Below are 20,551 nucleotides of genomic sequence, written 5' to 3' on the forward strand. Positions count from 1 at the left end.
GGACTGTAGATATTCCTGATTCTTTTCCAGTGGGAGATTACTGTTACGTTAATCTGTGCTCGCTCACCTGGGGGTGGAATCAGGAATATGTTGTCCTGGTCCAGTCTCAACGTAGGGTAGGCCCTATGTCTCTGGACGTCAGGAATGGGGCTCTGTCAGTGATAGCCACTCTGTGCTAAATTAGGCCTTTTCAGGTCTTGTTTAGAAATGTGTTTCCCAAGCCTTGCCTTAGTGGTAGGAGATCTCTGAAGGCAGTGATACTAAGATTCTGGGCCCAAAACTGTTTCCTGCCCCCTCCCACAGTGGTCAAGGGGTTTTTCTTTGACTCTACCCTTATCCTTAATAATGTCTTCACTTACGCCTTGAACATGACTGGACTGGCTGCTCTTTCCCCAGCTTTAAAGTTTTCTTTCCTTAGGGGAGAAGAATCCAGTTAGGGCTTTGATATTTTTCCCCTGGTAGAAGCTGCTCTTCTCTTAAGCCCCGCTCCACAGAAGATTTTTTCTAATCATATGTTCCCATATATTGTGAGTACCTGGTGGAGGTCTGTGGCAAAGATACTGCAAATATAGAGCCCTATTGTGTCTAGGGCTTCCAGGAGTACTACATTCTATGCCAGCCCACTTTGCCTTAAGGAGTTTATTAACAAATTTAGATGAATTATTTTTACCTGCTTTTTTGGCCCCACTGTCTTTTCTCATGCTCTGCTGTAGGTGAGCCAGAGCTTACATTCTGTCTTTCCTAGGAGGGAGTTGTCTTTTCTTGAATATTTATTTGGTTGTCCTGTGACCTTAGCTCTCTGATGGGTTCAAGAAAAGTTTGATTTTGTAGTTTACCCAGTTTTTTAAATTGTTAGGCTGGTAGCATTTTCCTCAAAACTTTCTGTTGTGTAGGCAGAACCCAATTAATGTATAAAAATGGATCTTTAGGCAAAACTCCACAATTAGAGGAGCTTTCCTGTCTGTCCTACAAATTCTTTGTTCTCAGGTTGCTTGGGATAAACTCCCTCTGCCTTTTCCATAGTTTAGTCCCTGTTGGGGGGTCTGGTGCTGCAGGGTCCGCCTGATGATAGAACACTGTAATCATTGCTCTGACAGCCAGCCAGGGCAGAAGGTTGAGGTGCCGGATGGAACATGCAGCGGGAAGAGCAAATTTTTTCCTCTTCCCTAAGTATTGTGGTTACCCCCAAACTACCTTATGGTTAGCCCTTCCTTTACAATTTTTTTATCTTTCCCCCAAACCTATCTTTCTCCCAATCCTGCTTATCCTTCCATTCCATTTCCTGTTATGAAAGGCCCAGAAAAACCAGGTAATATTAAAATTTTTTTGTCCCAAATTTAGATGAACTGTTTCGGTACTTTATATCTGACAACCCCACCATTTTTTGGTCTACGGGTTATTTTGTCAGTTCTTAAAAGTAGTAAATATATAAACAGCAGAGTATGGGGGCAGATTTTACTTGTCCCCTTTTCTGTACTTTCCTTTCCCCTTTTCTGCATTTCTGTTCTTCCCCGTGTAGTTTGTTAAAAAGTTAAAAAATAAGGGATTTTGTTTTCCTATTCCAGAGTCCCCATCTCTCACTCTCTTGGAATCCTTTACCTTACATTTTCATAGTAGCTCAGAGAAAGGGATTAGATGGAGACCTGTAGGGTTCCCCACCCCCCTTTTAGTTGTGGTAAAATATAGAAAACATAAAATTCACCTTTGAAACCTTTTTTTTTTTTTTTTTAAAGATTTTATTTATTTGACAGGCAGAGGCGGGTGGGAAGCAGGCTCCCCGCCGACCAGAGAGCCCCATGCAGTACTCGATCCTAGACCCTGGGATCATGACCTGAGCTGAAGGCAGAAGCCTAACCCATTGAGCCACCCAGGCGCCCTTAAATTATTTTTAAATGTACAGTTCAGTGGTAGTAAGTACATTCATCTTGTGCAGCCGTTACCACTGTTTATCCATCTCCAGAATTTTTTCTTCTTCCCAAGGTGAAACTCTGTATCTGTTAAATAATAGCCCTCTTTCCCTTCCTTCCTCCAGGCTCTGGCAACCACTATTCTACTTTTATCTCTATTGAATTTGAGTAGGTATCTCATGTAAGTGAAATCATATATTATTTGTCCTTTTGTGACTGATTTATTTTCCTTAGCATAATGTTAACAAGTTTCATCTATGTTGTAGCATGTTGCTGCATTTACTTCCTCTTTGGGGCTGAATAATATTCCATTGTATATTCGTATTGCATTTTATCTGCTTACCTGTTTTTTTTTTTTTTTTTAAAGATTTTATTTATTTATTTGACAGAGAGAGAGCACAAGCAGGGGGAGCAGGAGAGGGAGAAGCACGCTCCCCACCTAGCAGGGAGCTGAATATGGGACTCCATCCCAGGACCCCGTGATCATGACCCGAACTGAAAGCAGATGCTCAACTGACTGAGCCACCCAGGCACCCCTCCACTTCTCTGTTGATAGACACTTTTGCTTCCACTTTTTGGCTATTGTGAATAATGCTGCTGGTAATATGGCTATACAAATGTCTGTTTGCTTTCAATTCTTTATAGAGTATATATCTAGAAGTAGAATTGCTAGATCATACAGTAATTCTATTTTAAATTTTTTGAGGAACTGCCATAGTATTTTCCACAGTGACTGAACCATTTTGCATTCTTATCAGTTCACAAGAGTTCCAATCTCTCCATATCCTTGTTGACACCTCTTATTTTCTGGTTTTTTATTATAGCCATCCTAGTGGGTGTGAAGAGGTATCTCATTGTGGTTTGGGTTTGCATGTCCCTAATGATTACTGATGTTGCATTTTTTTTTTTTTTAAGATTTTATTTATTTATTTATTTGACAGAGAGAAATCACAAGTAGATGGAGAGGCAGGCAGAGAGAGAGCCCGATGCGGGACTCGATCCCAGGACCCTGAGATCATGACCTGAGCCGAAGGCAGCGGCTTAACCCACTGAGCCACCCAGGCGCCCCTGATGTTGCATTTTTTGATGTGCTTATTTACATATCTTCTTTGGAGAAATATCTGTTCAAGTCTTTTACCCATTGTTTAAAAAAAAATATATTTTATTTATTTATTTATTTGATAGACAGAGATCACAATTAGGCAGGGAAGCAGGCAGAGAGAGGAGGAAGAAGCAGGTTCCCTGCTGAGCAGAGAGCCTGATGCAGGGCTCAATCCCAGGACCCTTGGATCATGACCTGAGCCGAAGGCAGAGGCTTTAACCCACTGAGCCACCCAGGTGCCCCTCTTTTACCCATTTTTGAACTGGGTTGTTTGATTATTTGTTGTTGTTGTTGTAGAAGTTTTTCAGATATATTCGGATATATAATATTCAGATATTAAGCCCTTATGAGATACATGGTTTGCTTATATTTTCTCTCATTCCATTGATTGCCTTTTCACTGTTGATAGTATCCTTTGGTGCATAAAAGTTAATTTTGATGTAGTTCAGTTATCTTCTTTTTCTTTTGTTGCCTGTACTTTGGTGTTACAGCCAAGAAATCTTTGCCAAATTCAGTGTCATGAGCTTGTCCTCTTTTTCTTCTAAGACTTCTATAGTGTTAACTCAAGGTCTTTGATCCATTTTGAGTTAATTTTTGTATATAATGTAAGAATCTAGTTTCATTTTTTTATTTGGATGCTCAGTTTCCCCAGCACTAGAGATGGATAATTTTACTATCAATAGGCTTGGTGTAGAAATATGGAAGGAATATAGTTTTCCACACTGTTGGTATAATTGTTTAGGTTCAAAATTTTTTTTCAAAATTTATTTTTAGAGAGAGGAAGGGAAGGGTAGATGGGGTGGGCGTAGAGAAAGAGAGAGGGAGAGAGAATCTCACGTAGACTTCCCAATGAGAACAGAGCCAGATTTGGGGCTGATCCCAGGACCTTAAGCCAAAACCAAGAATCAGACACTTGACAAACTAAGCCATCAAGACTCCCCTAGGTTTTTCTGTTCAGTTACACTGTGGGTAAAAATATGCCATAGGACCTACCCTGGAACTGTAATCCCCATTTGTAACACTATTTCTATGAGAAATTTTATTTTGAGCTTCCAACTGCCAATTTGTAAACACAGCTGTTTGTAAGTTAACCCTATTTTAAGGCTTTGTATAGACAGGGGTTCAGCAGGAAAATCACTTATGAATGACTGACTATGTATTTAGAAAAGAGCAGAGGGAAAAACAAACTTGAGAGGCTAATGGGAAATTAGAATCATTAAAATTTTTTAGTTTCTTGGTGGTAAATAAACCATTGTCGCTTATTTTTATTGAAATTGCATGGAAATTGTTACTTAGAACACTTCTGCCATTTTTTCCACCTCATTTCCACTTTATGTTGTTGAAAGATTAAAAGTGAAATAATGTATTAGAAAGCACTTAGGACAGTGCCCTGCACCTAGTAATTAATAAAGGACAGATGTTTGTTAATATATTTAACTTTTTCCATGTTCAGGTAAATGTAGGTACTTTATTTTTGAAAAGGATAAGTTAAGGGTTGGTTTTCTGGAGTGGACAGGAGACTTACTAGAAAACTAACACAATACTTTTTACAGTGCTTTGGTAGTGTGGTTGTTTAGATTATGTTTCAATATTCAGGTAAGATGGGCATTTGAACCTTTATTTTAGGATTTTATTTTATTTTTTATTTTATTTTATTTTTTTAAGATTTTATTTATTTACTTGACAGATAGAGATTACAAGTAGGCAGAGAGTCAGGCAGAGAGAGCGAGGAGGAAGCAGGCTCCTTCTGAGCAAAGAACCCGACGTGGGGCTCAATCCCAGGACCCTGGGATCATGACCCGAGCCGAAGGCAGAGGCTTTAACCCACTGAGCCACCCAGGCACCCCTACTTTAGGATTTTAGTAATTTGCAAGAAATGCCAAGAGATTAAATTAGCAAATATTTATTGAGATATTTGAATATATAAGTGTTTTTTGAAGTATTAAATATAGTTCCATTATTTTGAGGAGTTGGGGCAAATAATGCAAATATCTTCCTCTAAATTAAGCCATAATTGGCAAATAAAAAAGTTATATAAAAATCTTTAAGTTTTAAAATGAAAAAATTTCAAGCTTTGGACTTACAACAAGGAAAGTTACGCTTAGCCAATTGCTAGAGTTAAATTCTTTTTAAAAATTCTTTATTTTGTTTGTTTTCTAGGTAGGTTGTGGGCCCAGTGTAGAGCACAGTGTGGGGTTGAATTCATGACCCTGAAATCAAGACCTGATGTGAGATCGGGAGTCAGAAGCTTAACTGACTGAGTTACCCGGGTGCCCCTAGAAATTCTTCTTTATTAAATAAGGGAATTATTGATAAATTGCATTTTTTTTTTTAAAGATTTTATTTATTTATTTGAGAGAGAGAGAAAGAGGTCAGCAGGAGAAGCAGGCTCCTTCAGGGAACCTGATGTGGGACTCAAACTGGGGACTCCAGGATCATGACCTGAACCACCCAAGCACCCAAGTATATTGCAGGTTTTATTCAATTCACTTTAAAAGTTTTTTTGGTTAGACCTCATTTAACATTTTAAAATACTTGTATGGGGAAGTAGTCGACTTGATGTCTCCTTAAGTATTTGAGCACATTCTAGGTTATCTTTAGACAGGAAGACTACCTGAAAGATTACTGCTTTGGTTGGGGAAGTTGAACTAAAGTCTTTTTCAACTTTCGCGTTTTGATCCTTAGAGGAAAAAATGAGGAAAGGGCATACATAGGCGTTTAACAAAATGGGAACTAAAGGTAGTCCATACATATAATTAAAACATTTAATTTAACCAGTCATTATGACAATTTAGTGTCATTTTTTACTTTCACTTAGCAAACATTTTACAAATTAAAAAATTCTGATGTGCAAGATTCAGTATGTGGATAGGTGGGGCCCTCTTTGGTCTCTGTTGTGCCTGTGTACTACCTTAGCCAGAAATGTGATTGTCCAAACACCCCTGCAACTTCAAGCTATTAGAGCTGTTGGCCCTCATAGTTTGCCTGCCATAGAAATTATTACTTACACCAAAACTGTTACTTATACTGGTGACCACTGAGTGTGGTCATTGCCCAACTGCTTTAAATCTTGTGAGTCTCTTTTTATGGTGACCTCAAAGTTGGCGGTCCTCTCAGCCTGACAGACCATCTGAGTTTGGAGGTGGAGGATTCAGGAATAGAGCAGCCCCGGATAAGAATGACACAGACTCCTAAGGTTCTTACTCAAAGTTGAGCAGTTTTATAAGCATTCTCAGAGTGTTAAAGTGTCTTGATTGGTTTCTAGAGTACTGAAATGGTGGTTTTTGTTATTTTGTCTAACTGAGTGCTTGCTTTTTGGGGAGATTTATTGACCATAGTCAGAATTCCAGGGATTTTATTTTTAACTTCCTCTCTGTCTCTTGTCTTCTTGTTCCATACTGTGTCTAGGTTCCTGAGGACCCAGTAGATGACAGACCTGGAATTAGAAATCTAAATACTAAATTAGATTTATCTCATAATAGTCTCACAATAGCAATGCCAGTGCTATTATCCTATATATGATTATTGAAGCCATATATATACCCTTTGCTGTGTTCTTCCTATTCCCCCCTCACTTTTTTAAGTAGGTAAGTATATTTACATTGTCAGAGAATATACATACTATATTTTCTCTCTTTCAACCTTCATTTTATTTTTGCTGTATGAGTAACTACATGTTGTATGTTTGATAGTCACCATTAGTTCTTGTGCAGTATCTGTATCAATTGGGTTTTCTCAAATGCTCTGATTTTTTAGCAAGGGCTCCATAGGCCCAGCATTCCTAGAGTTTTTGCTCATTGATAATAGTTTTTGGCCATTATTCTTGTTATCTTTGTTGGATATATGTTCTTTTCTTGACTATTTTAAATATGTTGCTCCATTCTTTGGCATAAAGTGTTGCTATTGAAAAATTTAGAGTAATGTTTTTTTCCATTATAAAGTCATTTATAATGCATGTCTACATCAGGGTTCTGCATACTGCTGCACATGGGCTGATTGCCTGTGTTTGTAAACACAGTTTTATTGTATGTAGCAGCTATGCTCATTCACTTACATACTGTTTTTGGATGCTCTTGCTATGCAGTGCCATAGACAGTATTGAAACCAATGAGCATGGTCTAGGCTGATATTGGAATTTCATTTAACCTTCACCCTGTGGTCTGCAAGCCTAAAATATTTACTGTGTTTTATAAGAAAAAGTTTGCCTACATCTGGCTTAGATGATAAAGGATTTTTCCCTCTTTAAAGTTCAGTAAAGTTCTGTAATTCGTATCAGACTGTTTCTTCACATTTGCTATTCTCCGTTCTGTTTCTTTCAATACATGGTTTCAGACTTTTTCTATTTCTGGAAAGTTCTCTTGTTTTTGAGTATCTGATCTGTTTTTCAGTATTTACCAGTTTCTCTTGAATCTTTTTTTAAAGTAATCTCTTCACCTAACATGGAACCTGAACTCACAACCCTGAGATCACGAGTTGCATACTTCACTGACTGAGCCAGCCAGGCACTGCTTGAATCTTTTTTAATGTGTGAAAATATTCTTTCTTTTTTGTGTTCACTTAATTCTTTGTTCCTTCTTTATTGGCCTATTTCTGAAATGATTTTTTTCTATTTTTTCACTTTATTTCCCTCTCTTCAAATCCTGGTTAAGTGGTTTAGTATCAATGTCTTTAAGGTTGCTTGGAAATAGTATGTAGTTGTGATCTGTTTTTGTGGACTTAACTTTTATAGTCTTATTGTCTGTAGAAAGTTAGGGGTTTAAAAAATTTTCTTTCAGTATTTTATTTATTTTTTTAAAGTGGGCTCCACACCCAGTGTGAGGCTCGAACTCATGACCATCCCCAGGGTTAAGAGTCAGATACTCATCAACTGAGCCAGCCAGATACCCCCCAAAAGTTGGGGGTTTTATTCTGCTCTCTCTCTCTCTGTTTTTGCTTCTCTCTTTTTTTTCTTATCACTGTATGGGATCTGACTAATTTCTGTAACTATTTATTTATTTATTTATTGACAGAGATCACAAGTACGCAGAGAGGCAGGCAGAGAGAGGCCCCACTGAGCAGAGAGCCTGCCTTTGCTCAGCATTATTTCAGGTTCTTTCAACTTGTTAATGATAATAGTAATTGTTTTCTGTTTTTGATTATTAATACATGAAAACACCACAGTATTTGCTTTTCTGTCTCTTTTTCCAGTTTGAGGCTACTGTAAATAAAGCCTGTCTAAACATTTTTGTAAAAGTATGGTGTGGACCCTTTGCATTTCTCTTAGATAAAAACTTGAAGTGAAAAAAATTATTGGATCAAGGGGTGAGGTGTTGTTGAATAGAAATTTACCAAAAACCTAACATTCCCACCAGGAGAATATGAGAGTGCTTGTTGTTCCACACCTTTGCTACCATTTATTATTGTCAGTCTCTTTAATTTTTGCCTTTCAAGTAAATGTGGATTAGTATGCTATTTTAATTTCAGCTTCTGCTTCTGATGGTGAATTATATTGAGCATCACTTCATAAGCCTTTGGCCAATCATTTAGCTTTTATGAAGTGTCTTCTCAGGTCTTTTTAATTTTTATGAAGTCTAGTTATCTAGTTTTTGCTTTTGTGGTTTCTCCTTTTGTGGTTGTTCATACAATATGATGTCCTCTAGATATAGTTTTACTTTTTTCTTTCTAATGTGAATTTCTTTTACTTCTTCTTTATTTGTCTTTCTAATTCCATGGCATAGATCTCCAGTAAAATGTTGAATAAAAGTGGTGAGAGTAGATAACCTTGTCTTTTTCTTGACCTTAGGTGGGAAGCATGTAGTTTTTCATTATACAGTATGATGTTAGCTGGGGGTTTTTGTAGATGCCTTTTCTCAGGTTTAAGAAGTTCTCTTCTATTGCCAGGTTTTTTAGTATTTTTATTGTGAAAATGTGTTGGGTTTGGTCAAATGCTTTCTTTTTTTTTCCCTGCATCTTTTGAGATGATCATATGGAATTTTTTATTTCCTTAATAAGGTGTATTATGATTCATTTTTCATAGTTAAACCAGCCTTGCATCCCTGGGATAAATCCTACTTTGGTCATGATGCATCTTCCTTATTCCTTTTTTAAATTTTCTTTCTTGCTTTTTATTTATTTATTTATTTATTTTTGATGTGTATTCCTTTTATAAAGCTGCTGGAGGGATGCCTGGGTGGATCAGTCAGTCAAGCATCTGCCTTCAGTTCAGGTCATGATCCCATAGTCCTGGGATGGAGTCCTGAATTGGGCTTCTTGCTCAGCAGAGAGCCTGCTTCTCCCTTTCCCTCTGCTTGCCTCTCCCCCCTCTTGTGCTCTCTCTCTCCCACTCTCTCTTTCTCTGACAAATAAATACAATCTTTAAAAATAAAGAAAGGAAGAAAGAAAAAAAATGGATAAGATGAAGAAAAAAAAGTTGTTTTTTTTTAAATCTGCTGGATTTAGTTTGTTAGTTTTTTGTTGAGGATATTTGCATCTATGTGCCCAAGGAATACTGACTAGTAGTTTTACTTTTTTTGTAATGTCTTTGTTTGACTTGAGTATAGAGTAATACTGACCTCATAGAATGAGTTGGGAGGTGTTCCTCAGTTTTTTGGGAGAGTTTGAGAAGGATTGGTGGTCTTTAAACGTTTGATAGAATGCACCAGTTAAGCCATCTGGTACTGGACTTTGCTTTGTAGGTGGTCCCCGCACCCCTCAAGATTTTATTTTTAAGTATTTTCTATACCCAAAGTGGGGCTTGAACTCACAACCCAGAGATCAAGAGTTGCATGCCAGCCAGGCATTGCTGTGAGGTTTTTTAAAAAAATCATCACTAATTCAGTCTCTACTTATTATGAGGCTTCGGATTTTTTTTTTTCCCTTGAACCTGTTTTACTTTTGTCTTTATAGGAATTTATCCATCTCATCTAGGTTATCTAATTGTTGGTGTACAGTTGTTCATAGTATTCCCTTAAAATTGTTTTTATTTCTGTAGGTTTGGTATTAATGACCCATCTTTCACTCTTGACTTTGATAGGTTGAGGCTTTTTTTTTCCTTGGCTCATCTAATTTAAGGTTGCCAATTTTATTTATCTTTTCAAAGAACAAATCTTTGTCTTCATTAATTTCTTTTTGCTTTGTGTTTTTTTTTTTTTTTAAGATTTTATTTATTTATTTGACAGAGAGAGAGATCACAAATAGGCAGAGAGGCAGACAGAGAGAGAGGAGGAAGCAGGCTCCCCGCTGAGCAGAGAGCCCGTTGCAGGGCTCAATCCCAGGACCCCGAGATCATGACCTGAGCCAAAGGCAGAGGCTTAACCCGCTGAGCCACCCAGGGGCCCCTGCTTTGTGTTTTAAATAATCTATTTGACTTATTTCTGCTTTATTCTTTCTTTCTTTCCTTCTGCTTGCTTTAGGTTTAGTTTGTTTTTCTCTTTATAGTTTCTTATGCTGAAGTGTTTGTTATTACATTGAGGTCTTTTTTCTGATAATAATCATTTACATAAATTATCCTCTGAGCACTGTTTTGGGAGCATCTCATAAGTTTTTGTATGTTGTAATTTTGTTCATTTCTTCCAGAAGAATTTTCTTTTTCTTTTCTTTTTTTTTAAAGATTATTTATTTATTTATTTGTCAGTGATAGAGGGAGAGAGAGCGAGTGAGCACAGGCAGACAGAATGGCAGGCAGAGGCAGAGGGAGAAGCAGGCTCCCTGCCGAGCAAGGAGCCCGATGTGGGACTCAATCCCAGGACGCTGGGATCATGACCTGAGCCGAAGGCAGCGGCTTAACCAACTGAGCCACCCAGGCGTCCCTCCAGAAGAATTTTCTAATTCCCCATGTGATTTCTTCTTTGACACAGTGCTTACATATTTAGTTTGCTGTTTAATTTGTGCGTATTTGTTAATTTCTCAGGTTTCTTTCCTTGTGATTTCTAATTTCATTCCAGTGTGGTTGGAAACCTTATACTTGTATGATTTCAGTCCTTTTAAGTTTATTGATACTTGTTTTGTGTCCAAACATGTAGTCTGTCCTGGACAATGTTATAGATTCTGCTGAGTGGAGTGTTCTGTATGTGTCTCTTAGGTTAAGAGACTTGTTCATGTCTTTGATTTCCTTATTGATCTATTCATTATTGAAAATGAGGTATTGGGGCACCTGGGTGGCTCAGTGGGTTGAGCCTTGCCTTTGGCTTGGGTCATGATCTCAGGGTTCATTCATTGTACTGCCTCTGTCTGAGGTGCAATCGCTAAGACCACTTTAAAGAGTAGAAGGTAGCTATATAGACTTGATTTGCTCCCTGGCTTTATCCAGAGGTTTTTGTCCCGCTGTCCCTGATGAACAAAGCAAGTGAATACCAAAGCCACACTCATGATAGCCCCTTCAGATTTCCAGAATATGTGTTTTTCCATCAGAGCTGAGTGGCAGCTTTTGAATTCATTTCTTAATGAATTGTGGTACCACACTTGGGTCGTTGTAGCCTGCAAATTAGAACACAGAACACATTCTTCTGCCACCACAAACACTTCGACCGGTCAGCACTGTGCTCACTGATGGCTTCTCTGCCCATGCAAGGGCCTCTGCTTAGCAGAGCTTGAAGGTGAAAGCGCAGAGGAACCAGGAGAGGTGGCCATCGTAGGAGGTTGTGCCAGTAGGCATGGAGTGCTCATTGTCGCACCTGTCAGGACGGAGGACCTGCTTGACTGGCCTTGTGCCATTGGCAGCCCTCTGGAGGTTCAGGGTCAGGGCTGTGAAATGTTGGAATTGCCTTTTAGGGCAAAGGCCTTACTGGCACATCTCCATGGCCATGGCAAGAAAAGACAACATGCCTTTGTTGGATTGGGCTGTGAACTTACTTGTTCGCACCGCACAGCCCTCAGGAAAGGTGTATGCTCTGGCACCATGTCACCTCCAGGGCTGTCCCTCTTATGGCCATTTTGCCTCCCAGAGGCCTTTTAAAAAGATCTATCAAGTACACCTTTTACAATTCACTAATGGAATGGACAAAAACCTACTTTTCAGCTCCTTCTTTGAATGTCTTTCTTTCAAGTAAATGCCCACTGGTTATTTTTGAGTTTAAAGGACCTTTCTCCTAGTCTTTCCTAGAACTGTCTTCACTCTTTTCATGTGGAGTGATCTAGGACTTTATATATACACTATGATATGTATACTTACTTGCCAGACTTTTTGATTCTCATGGGCAGAGGTTATAGTTTTCATTCTTACCATTCTAGTGGCAGGTGACCGTAAGTATTTAAATTTTAATCAGCCAAACTTCATAAGACTGGACTTACTTATAGGCCTCTGGTCTTTTAAGATCTACTTTAGATCAATGTATTATTTCATAAAGTTTATAATTTCCATTTAATGATTCTCAGCTTAAGATAGATTAATTCTTAGGTTTTTTTTTTTTTTAAATTTTTTTTTTTTATTTATTTGACAGACATAGATCAGAGAGCGAGGAGGAAGCAGGCTCCCCACCGAGCACAGAGCCCGATGCGGGACTCGATCCCAGGACCCTGGGATCATGACCCGAGCCGAAGGCAGAGGCTTAACCCACCGAGCCACCCAGGCGCCCCCTTTTTTAAAAAGATTTTATTTATTTATTTATTGAACAGAGAGAGAGAGAGAGAGCTCACAAGTAGGCAGAGAGAGAAGGAGAAGTAGGCTCCCCACTGAGCAGAGAGCCGGATGTGGGGCTCGATCCCAGGACCCTGAGATCATGACCTGGGCTGAAGGCAGAGACTAGCCACTGAGCCACCCAGGTGCCCCTTGGGTATTTTTTAAAAGATTTTATTTATTTATTTGACAGACTGAGATCACAGGTAGGCAGAGAGGCAGGCAGAGATAGAGAGGGGGAAGCAGGCTCCCTGCCGAGGAGAGAGCCCAATGTGGGGCTCGATCCCAGGACCCTGGGTTCATGACCTGAGCCGAAGGCAGAGGCTTAACCCCCTGAGCAGTCCAGGTTCCCCAATTCTTGGATATTTTTGAAATAACTTCAAAAATTAACAGAAATTGATTAAACATAGTTTTGAGAAATTCCCTTCTTGCATTTTCTATATGGGAATTTTCCTTTTCTAAGGCATGCTGTACTCAATAACTAAGGAATTAAGGCAACATTTATCCACTCTAAATAGGGTTTTAAAGTAAATAATACATGCCTTGAATGATAAATCACTTTAGAGGTTAACATGGACTCTAGGAGAAAAGGCAGTATTTTTTATTTTGGGATGGCAGCTTAAAATTGAGCACCATTTGCTGCTAGGAAAAAAGCGGTTGTTTTATTTAGGGACTCCTCTGGTGAATCCTTTGAATTTGAGTTTTTTTGTTAGAGTAGATTATATATATATATATATATATATAACTTTCAAAAAGTTTCTTTTTTTTTTTCTCTGTGACTGTTAACTTTGGACATTGTGTAAAGACACAATGTCTTAAGCTTCTTAATTGGTCGGTGAAGACCCTATCCTTTGCAAGGAATTTCTGCATCCTTAGGAGTTTAGAATGCTTAAGTGGAGTTAGACTTTTCTGTGAATGCATTCACTGTTGTGAGTAGCATTATTGTTCTCTGCACTTTATATAGCCTTTTCTAATTCCTTTTCATTTTGAGGCTCAGGATGCTAAGGTGAATATATTCTTTATACAGGTGAAAAAACAACTGACTGTAGTTTAGCTATGATTGAAATAGGATTAGAATTCACATTTCTTAATTCTTAGTGTGGTAATTTTTGTATTTCTACTTCAGATTCTAATTTAGGGTATGTACTTAACCACTTCTGTGTCTTCCTACAGTTTTGCCCGCCATTAATTTTCTCATCTATAAAGTGAGAGAGTTCTAACTAAATTGCCTCATATTTTCTTTCTAACGTGAATTCAGCTTTTAAAGTTTCATTATGTGTGGTAAGATCGATTGATCATAATAAATTGAATGATCCAACTGCTCTTTTTACACTTGTATGATTGTTGATGATTAGAATCATGCTCATGGATGGAGGCGCCTGGGTGGCTCCGTAGGTTAAAGCCTCTGCCTATGGCTCAGGTCATGGTTTCAGGGCCCTGGGATGGAGCCCTGGCAGCAGGGAGCCTGCTTCCCCTCCCACCCCCGCCCCCAGCCTGCCTCTCTGCCTACTTGTGATCTCTGTCGAATAAAAAAATAAAATCTTAAAAAAAAAAAAAAAAGAATCATGCTCCTGTAATTAATTCGTTCATTGAGGGCTTTTCCACTACACTGTGAGAAGTCAGAACCTTCCATATGTTGTTTACTATTTACTAGGTGCTCAGCCTAGCTCAGTGCCTTGAATGTGGTCAGGTGCTTAATAAATACTTGTTGAGTGAATGATTCAATGAAAGATAATGTCAGCAGGGGTGGAGGCAGTATAGCCCTGTGAAAAGAGTATGCCCACTCTTGGTGTTAGTCTTTTTTTTTTGGAGAGGGAGAGAGAGGGTCTTTTTTTTTTTTTTTTTTAAGGTTTTATTTATTTGGTGGAGAAACACAGCAAGAGAGGGAGAAACAGGCTTCCTGCAGAGCAGGGAGCCTGACGAGCCTCACATGGGGCTTGATACCAGTACCCTGTCATCATGACCTGACCCAAAGTCAGCCGCTTAACAACCGAGCTGTCCCGGTGCCCTGGAGAGAGAGAATCTTAAGCAGGCTCCATACCCAGCACAGAGCATGACATGGGGCTCCATCTCACAACACTGAGATCATGACCTGAGCCAAAATCAAGAGTTTGGTGCTTAACTTTTAAGACTGACTCACCCAGGCACCCTGGTGTTACTCCTAAATTTTTATTTTAGAAGTTGGGGGGAAGGTTACTTGGGATAATGTGTAAAACTTTAAAGCAACCTTTTGCTTAAAATGTTGCTTCCTCATTTTAATCCCCTAGAGACTTGGACCAAGAAATTTTTCTTATATAAGGTGGGCCACATTTTGGTGGGCTAGGTCTAATTGTAATAACCCTTGTTATTTTTCTCTTACAGTTTTATATGTGGCACTCATAAAAAATGAGGCTGAGAACACGTAAAGCTTCTCAGCAGTCAAATCAAATCCAAACACAACGCACTGCTAGAGCAAAGAGGAAATATTCAGAGGTCGATGATAGCCTGCCTTCAGGGGGAGAAAAAACACCGAAAAATGAAACCGGCTTGTTGTCTTCAATTAAAAAATTCATTAAAGGAAGCACACCCAAGGTAATGGTTTTACCTTGTACTTACATCATTAAAATTAAAGTTTAGATTGTTTTCTTTAGGCATGCAAAGATGAGAAGTTTAATATTGCTAGTAGATTAAGAAATGTGTACATTTTGATGTCATTTTAAGAGTAATATGAAAAATATTTAAAGAATTCAAGAAAACATTTATTCTACTTAACTGATCCTTTTAGCCTTTTTTTCACCATAGTATCATGAAAAGTAAAAAATTTTTCCATATTTATGTGAGTTCTCTCACTTTTATTTTTTTCATTTCAAAGAAAAGTTAAATTTTCTTGTTAATATTAATACAGTGTTTAGGGAGGTGATTTCTCTTTCTGATTTCTAACACTTTACAGTGACAATGTATTACTTTATTCAAGAGGAAAAAGTTATTAAAGAAAAAATGGACACTGACTAAGAGTCACATTTTCCACATTCATACTTTGGACCAACTTGATCTGAGGAAACTCGTTTATCCCTCTGAACCTCAAGAAGACAGTAAAATGGGACTAATTCTAACTGCTTTATCTGTTTCAGAGTTGTTTTTACATTAGATGGCAAACAGAAAAAGCAGTTTGAGAAATTTTAATATACTCTATATATAAGATAGCGTTATTGTTATTCATTGTATGTATTCAAGTAGACATTAATGAAAAATGGAAGATTTTGGTTAAAAGAAAAAAGTCTGGATGGGTGGGTTTTTCCTCTGTCTTCTGATTTCTAATTGTATTAATGTGGCACTATCGTATAACATATCATGATTTTTTTTTTCTCCTTTAGTAGTAAGATACATCTTTGTTGGTTAGCAGATTTTTGCCCATATCAGCTACACATTCAGGGTTTTCGTATAGAAATTACTGTCAAGTTTCTTTCTTTTTATTTTTTTTTAAACCAAAATCTTGCATTGTTCATTAATGTCTACTTAAAGATGTTAAATAAGATAGGGCTACTAAAAACCTGTTTGCAAACTTATGTCTGTTCACTAATTTGGGGGGCAAGAGTTTTCCTGCAGCTTCAAATTCATTTAATTGTACTGTTAATCATTCAGATTTTTTTTCCTGTAGGGTTATTATGAAAATTAATATTGGAATGTCTTGCTAAAATCAAGGTGCACTGTCATCCCCTCTCCCCCGCCCCCTGTTTACTAACCCTGTGTTAGAAGTAAATTAAATGATTAGTTTGTCCTGTGTTATTCCTATTGAGATTACACTGGCTTCTGATTGTTATTTCTTTCTTACCTCATTGTCATTAAATCATCTCTTTGATAATATATTCTAAAGTTTTATTGAGAATCTATACAATGCTTGCTTATGTTCAGTATCTTAAGTAGTGTTGTCTTTTTCAAAATTTGGGTAGGGTTTGGCAGGTAATGTTTATTAAGTATATTTATTCATTGCTTTATACCTTTTATCTCCTTAATTCATATAAGTATTTTTTGGTAGTTTATAGAAGAGAAAAATTTAGGCTTAGTGAATTTAGGTAACTTGCATATGTCAGTAACAATAATAAGTGTAATAAATGTACAGGAATAATAAAAAAATAATAACGAATAATAAAGAATAAATGGAAGGTAATTACTACCAGTTATTGAGCAATTAGAATGTGTCATACAGTGTTCTCAGTGCTCTAAGTGTAGTAACTTCTTTAAACTGTACAAACAAAGGAAGTAGCTTGTATCATCTGTGTATTATAGGTAAGGAAACAAAAGCACAGGAAGATTAAATAACTTGCACAGGGCTACTTAGTTTTAAGTGGCAACACTGGAATTGAAACCCAAATACCCTGGCTTCAGAGCCTACACTTTTAACCCACTATGCACTTTTGCCTCTACAATAAGTGATGATGCTGAGATTTAAATCCAGGTTTATTTGATTCTGATACTTACGTTCTTTGTCCTATACCATTTTGTCTCAGTAGCTAGGTAACGTCTTAAGAGCATCACCCATCTTGTGTAAGGAAAACTCTTCATGATGAAAGCAAATAAGATTGAATCTCTTATACTACCTTCTTACTTTGTTGTTTATTTATATTCTGTCATCATTTCAAAGCTTCCTGAAACTTACTCTTTTTATAGGAACTTTTTTCCGCAGTACTTTTTTTTTTTTTTTTTTAAAGATTTTATTTATTTATTTGACAGAGAGAAATCACAAGTAGATGGAGAGGCAGGCAGAGAGAGAGAGAGAGGGAAGCAGGCTCCCCGCTGAGCAGAGAGCCCGATGCGGGACTCGATCCCAGGACCCTGAGATCATGACCTGAGCCGAAGGCCAGCGGCTTAACCCACTGAGCCACCCAGGCGCCCATCCGCAGTACTTTTTGCATATATCTTCATCTCCTTTAGTCTGAGTAGATGATAAACTACATTTCTTATCTCGACAAGTGTCCTTTTAAAAACCAAATCAGTTAGACAACTCCCTGTGCTGCCTTTTTTGTTTCTTTAATACTGTTCCTTTTTGTCTGCTTTTGGACTTTTAAAGTTACATGGCTAGAATTGAACTTTTTAGACAAACCTTCTCTTTTGAGCTGTAGTCGTTTCTAAGGTATCTAACATGGCTTTCATCCCTGTTTCAGGAGTCTGACTTTTTGAAACTTGCTCGTGTTGTATCACCGTACTTTACTGCTCTCCTGTTACTATTACGATTTCTAGGATCAGTGGCTCTTAGTGCTTGCCATTTTATCACCACTGACCCGTTTTTATATTTTTATATCGTTAACAAGTTTTAATCTGTATTCTAATCTTAATTTTGTATAAATTAGCCACGAGAGTATATAAGTAAACCAAACATAGGTTGTTAATTTATGAATATAAGGGTTTGTATAATTTTGCCCGGACTGCGCATAAGAAAATACCAAGGACTGGGTGGCTTAAAAAACAAATTTTTTTTACAGTTCTGGAAGCTAGAAGTCCAAGATCAGGGTGTCATCAGGTTGGTTTTTTTCTGAGGCCTCTGTCCTTGACTTGGACGGCTGCCTTCTTGCTGGGTCCTGCCATAGTTACCTCTCAGTCCTTCGTGTAGTCTGTGTTGTAATCTCTTCTTAGAAGGACACCACTCATAGTTGGATTAGGGCCTACCCTAATGACGCCATTTGAACTTAATTACTGCTTAAAAGCCATATTTCTAAATATGGTTATATTCTGTGGGTTAGGGCTTCAACATATGAATTTGGGAATTGGGGGGAGGGGCATGATACAAATTCAGCATATAACAGTGTGAATGGAATCTTTGGTCTCTTTCAAATCCAGATTTTATGATTCAAATGTTTATCACTTCTCTGATTTCAGAATATGAAATTGTCAGTAAGAGCACTCAAGAATTGTTGACATGCAGTCTTTCTGCTTTATAATGAGATTTTTTTGAGAGAGAGAACGAGTGGGAGGGGCAGAGGGAGAGGGAGAGAGAAACTAAAGCAGACAGACTGTGCTGAGTTTGGAGCCATATTGGTGCGGGGGTGGGGGTAGGGGGGCGGCGCTTGATCTCATGACCCTGAGATCACAACCTGAGCAAAACCAAGAGTGAGACACTTAACTGACTATGCCACCCACACACTCTAGCATGAGATATCTGATACATATTTGAAGTGAAGACCTCACAGCTAAACTATATATGCTTTATATCAGAAATCTCTCTATACCTTTCCAAATAGGTGGTTACTAGAGTTTTCCCATAACAAAATGATCTTTTCCTCTGTTCTTATCTAAATACTGTTGTGCTCTTGCTGTTAAAGTTTTATTTATTCATTTGAGAGGTAGAGCCAGCATAAGAGGGGTTGGGGGTTGGGGAAGAGGGAGAAGCATACTCCCCACTGAGTGAGGAGCCCTACACAGGGCTTGATCCAGGATCCTGAGATCATGACCTGAGCCAAAGGCCTGAACCACCCAGGCACCCTCTTCCTTACCTGTTATATTAAATTAGTGTTTTAAGATCTTCTAAGTATAACCCTTAGAAAGAAATATGTCTTCCACTATAGTCATACGTGTGAAACAAAACTCACACTTAGTATATTTGATATGTCTGATTTTTCTTCTCTTTTGTTTCTTATTCTCCTTTTAAAGGTGATTTTAGGGGCACCTGGGTGGTTCAGTCGGTTAAGTATGATGCTGGGATTTTGGGATTGAGCCCCACGTCAGGCTCAGGCTCGCTGCTCTGCAGGAAGTCTGCTTCTCCCTATCCCACTGTGTGCTCACTCAGTGTCTCTCTCTCTCTCAAATAAATAAATCTTTAAAACAAATAAAGGTGATTTTAATGCTTTAATTTCCGCATCCACTGATGGGTTGTATCCCTTGGTTTGAAAAATGTGGTTAGATGAAAACTTTGTTGTAACTCTAACCTTTGTACTACTACCAAGCTTCATGGTTTTATTGGGAATTTTCTTCCTTCCTCCCAAAGTTAATATAAGTCAATCTCTCTAGATGTGTTCTTCAACAGCTAGATTAATAAGTACTTTACCATTTATTATGGCATGAAAAAATTAGAAGTTCAGATTGGATGCGTATACATACATAATCATAAAATAGACCAGATAACTACAGTTTTACTTATTTTACCTAATCTCTAGGTCTTTTATTTCTTTTTCTTTCTTTATTGCATTAGTTAGGGCCTCTAGTATGATGTTCCATGGAAGTGGTGAGAAGTAACACCTTCTCTTGTTGCTGATCTTAGAGGAAAAGAATTTATTTACAGTTAGGTATACTGTTAACTAAATGTTTTTCATAGTTATCTTTCATTCATTTGAAGAAGTTCCCTTTTAGTCCTAGTTTGCTAAAAATTCTTAACATGTTGAATTTTCTCTAAGACTTTTCTGCATCTTTTGAGTTGTTCTTCAGATTTTCTTTTCTTTTCATGTGGAGTAGAGCAGAAATATTTTTTAATGGAAAACCAAACTTGTATTGCTGGATTTGCTTTACTGTGTTTTTTTCGAAGGGATTTTTACATCTGTGTTCATGAGGGCTTTGGTCCGTAGTTGCCTTGATTTGTCATATTTTCAGATTTTGGAACTAAGATTATTATGCTTGGATCATAAGGCAAGTGAAGAATTGTTCCCTCTGCTTATTTCTGAAAGAACTTATATTGTCTTAGTATTATTTTATCCTTAAATAAGTTTTTTTATCCTTATTTTTTATCCTTTTTTATCCTTAAATGAAGTTTTTGTGAGAGAGCTTTTATTGTAAATTGGATTTCTGTAAAATATACAAGGCTATTTAGCTTTTCTGTTTTTTGTTTCAGTCTTGGTCGTTCAAGGAATTGGCTCACTCATTCAAGTTGTTGAATTACTTGGTGTAAAGTTTTGTGATACTTACATAAATATCAGTGTCTAATGGATCTGTAATGATGTATATCTTTTCATTCCTGATATGGATAACTTACAATTTATCTTTGTT

The 20,551-nt window shown here is 37.6% G+C and overlaps 1 protein-coding gene across 7 annotated transcripts in view; it reads left to right on the forward strand.

Annotated features, from left to right (window-relative positions):
• CTDSPL2 (CTD small phosphatase like 2) overlaps positions 1-20,551 on the forward strand; it is a 79,364-nt gene that overhangs the window by 11,882 nt on the left and 46,931 nt on the right. For 3 of the 7 annotated variants that reach the window (XM_059181401.1, XM_059181400.1, XM_059181396.1), the window contains exon 2: positions 14,963-15,172. The exons of 1 other annotated variant lie outside the window; for it this stretch is intronic. In XM_059181401.1, coding sequence (XP_059037384.1) covers positions 14,987-15,172 — 186 coding nt within the window. In that variant the 5' untranslated portion in view covers positions 14,963-14,986. Of the gene's footprint in view, positions 1-2,296; positions 2,508-6,417; positions 6,597-14,962; positions 15,173-20,551 lie in introns of all 7 variants that reach the window. 3 more of the 7 variants (XM_059181398.1, XM_059181399.1, XM_059181397.1) reach the window with 3 other exon arrangements.

Source organism: Mustela lutreola, chromosome 7 (genome assembly GCF_030435805.1).
Source record: "Mustela lutreola isolate mMusLut2 chromosome 7, mMusLut2.pri, whole genome shotgun sequence".
NCBI classification, from domain to species: Eukaryota; Metazoa; Chordata; class Mammalia; order Carnivora; family Mustelidae; genus Mustela; species Mustela lutreola.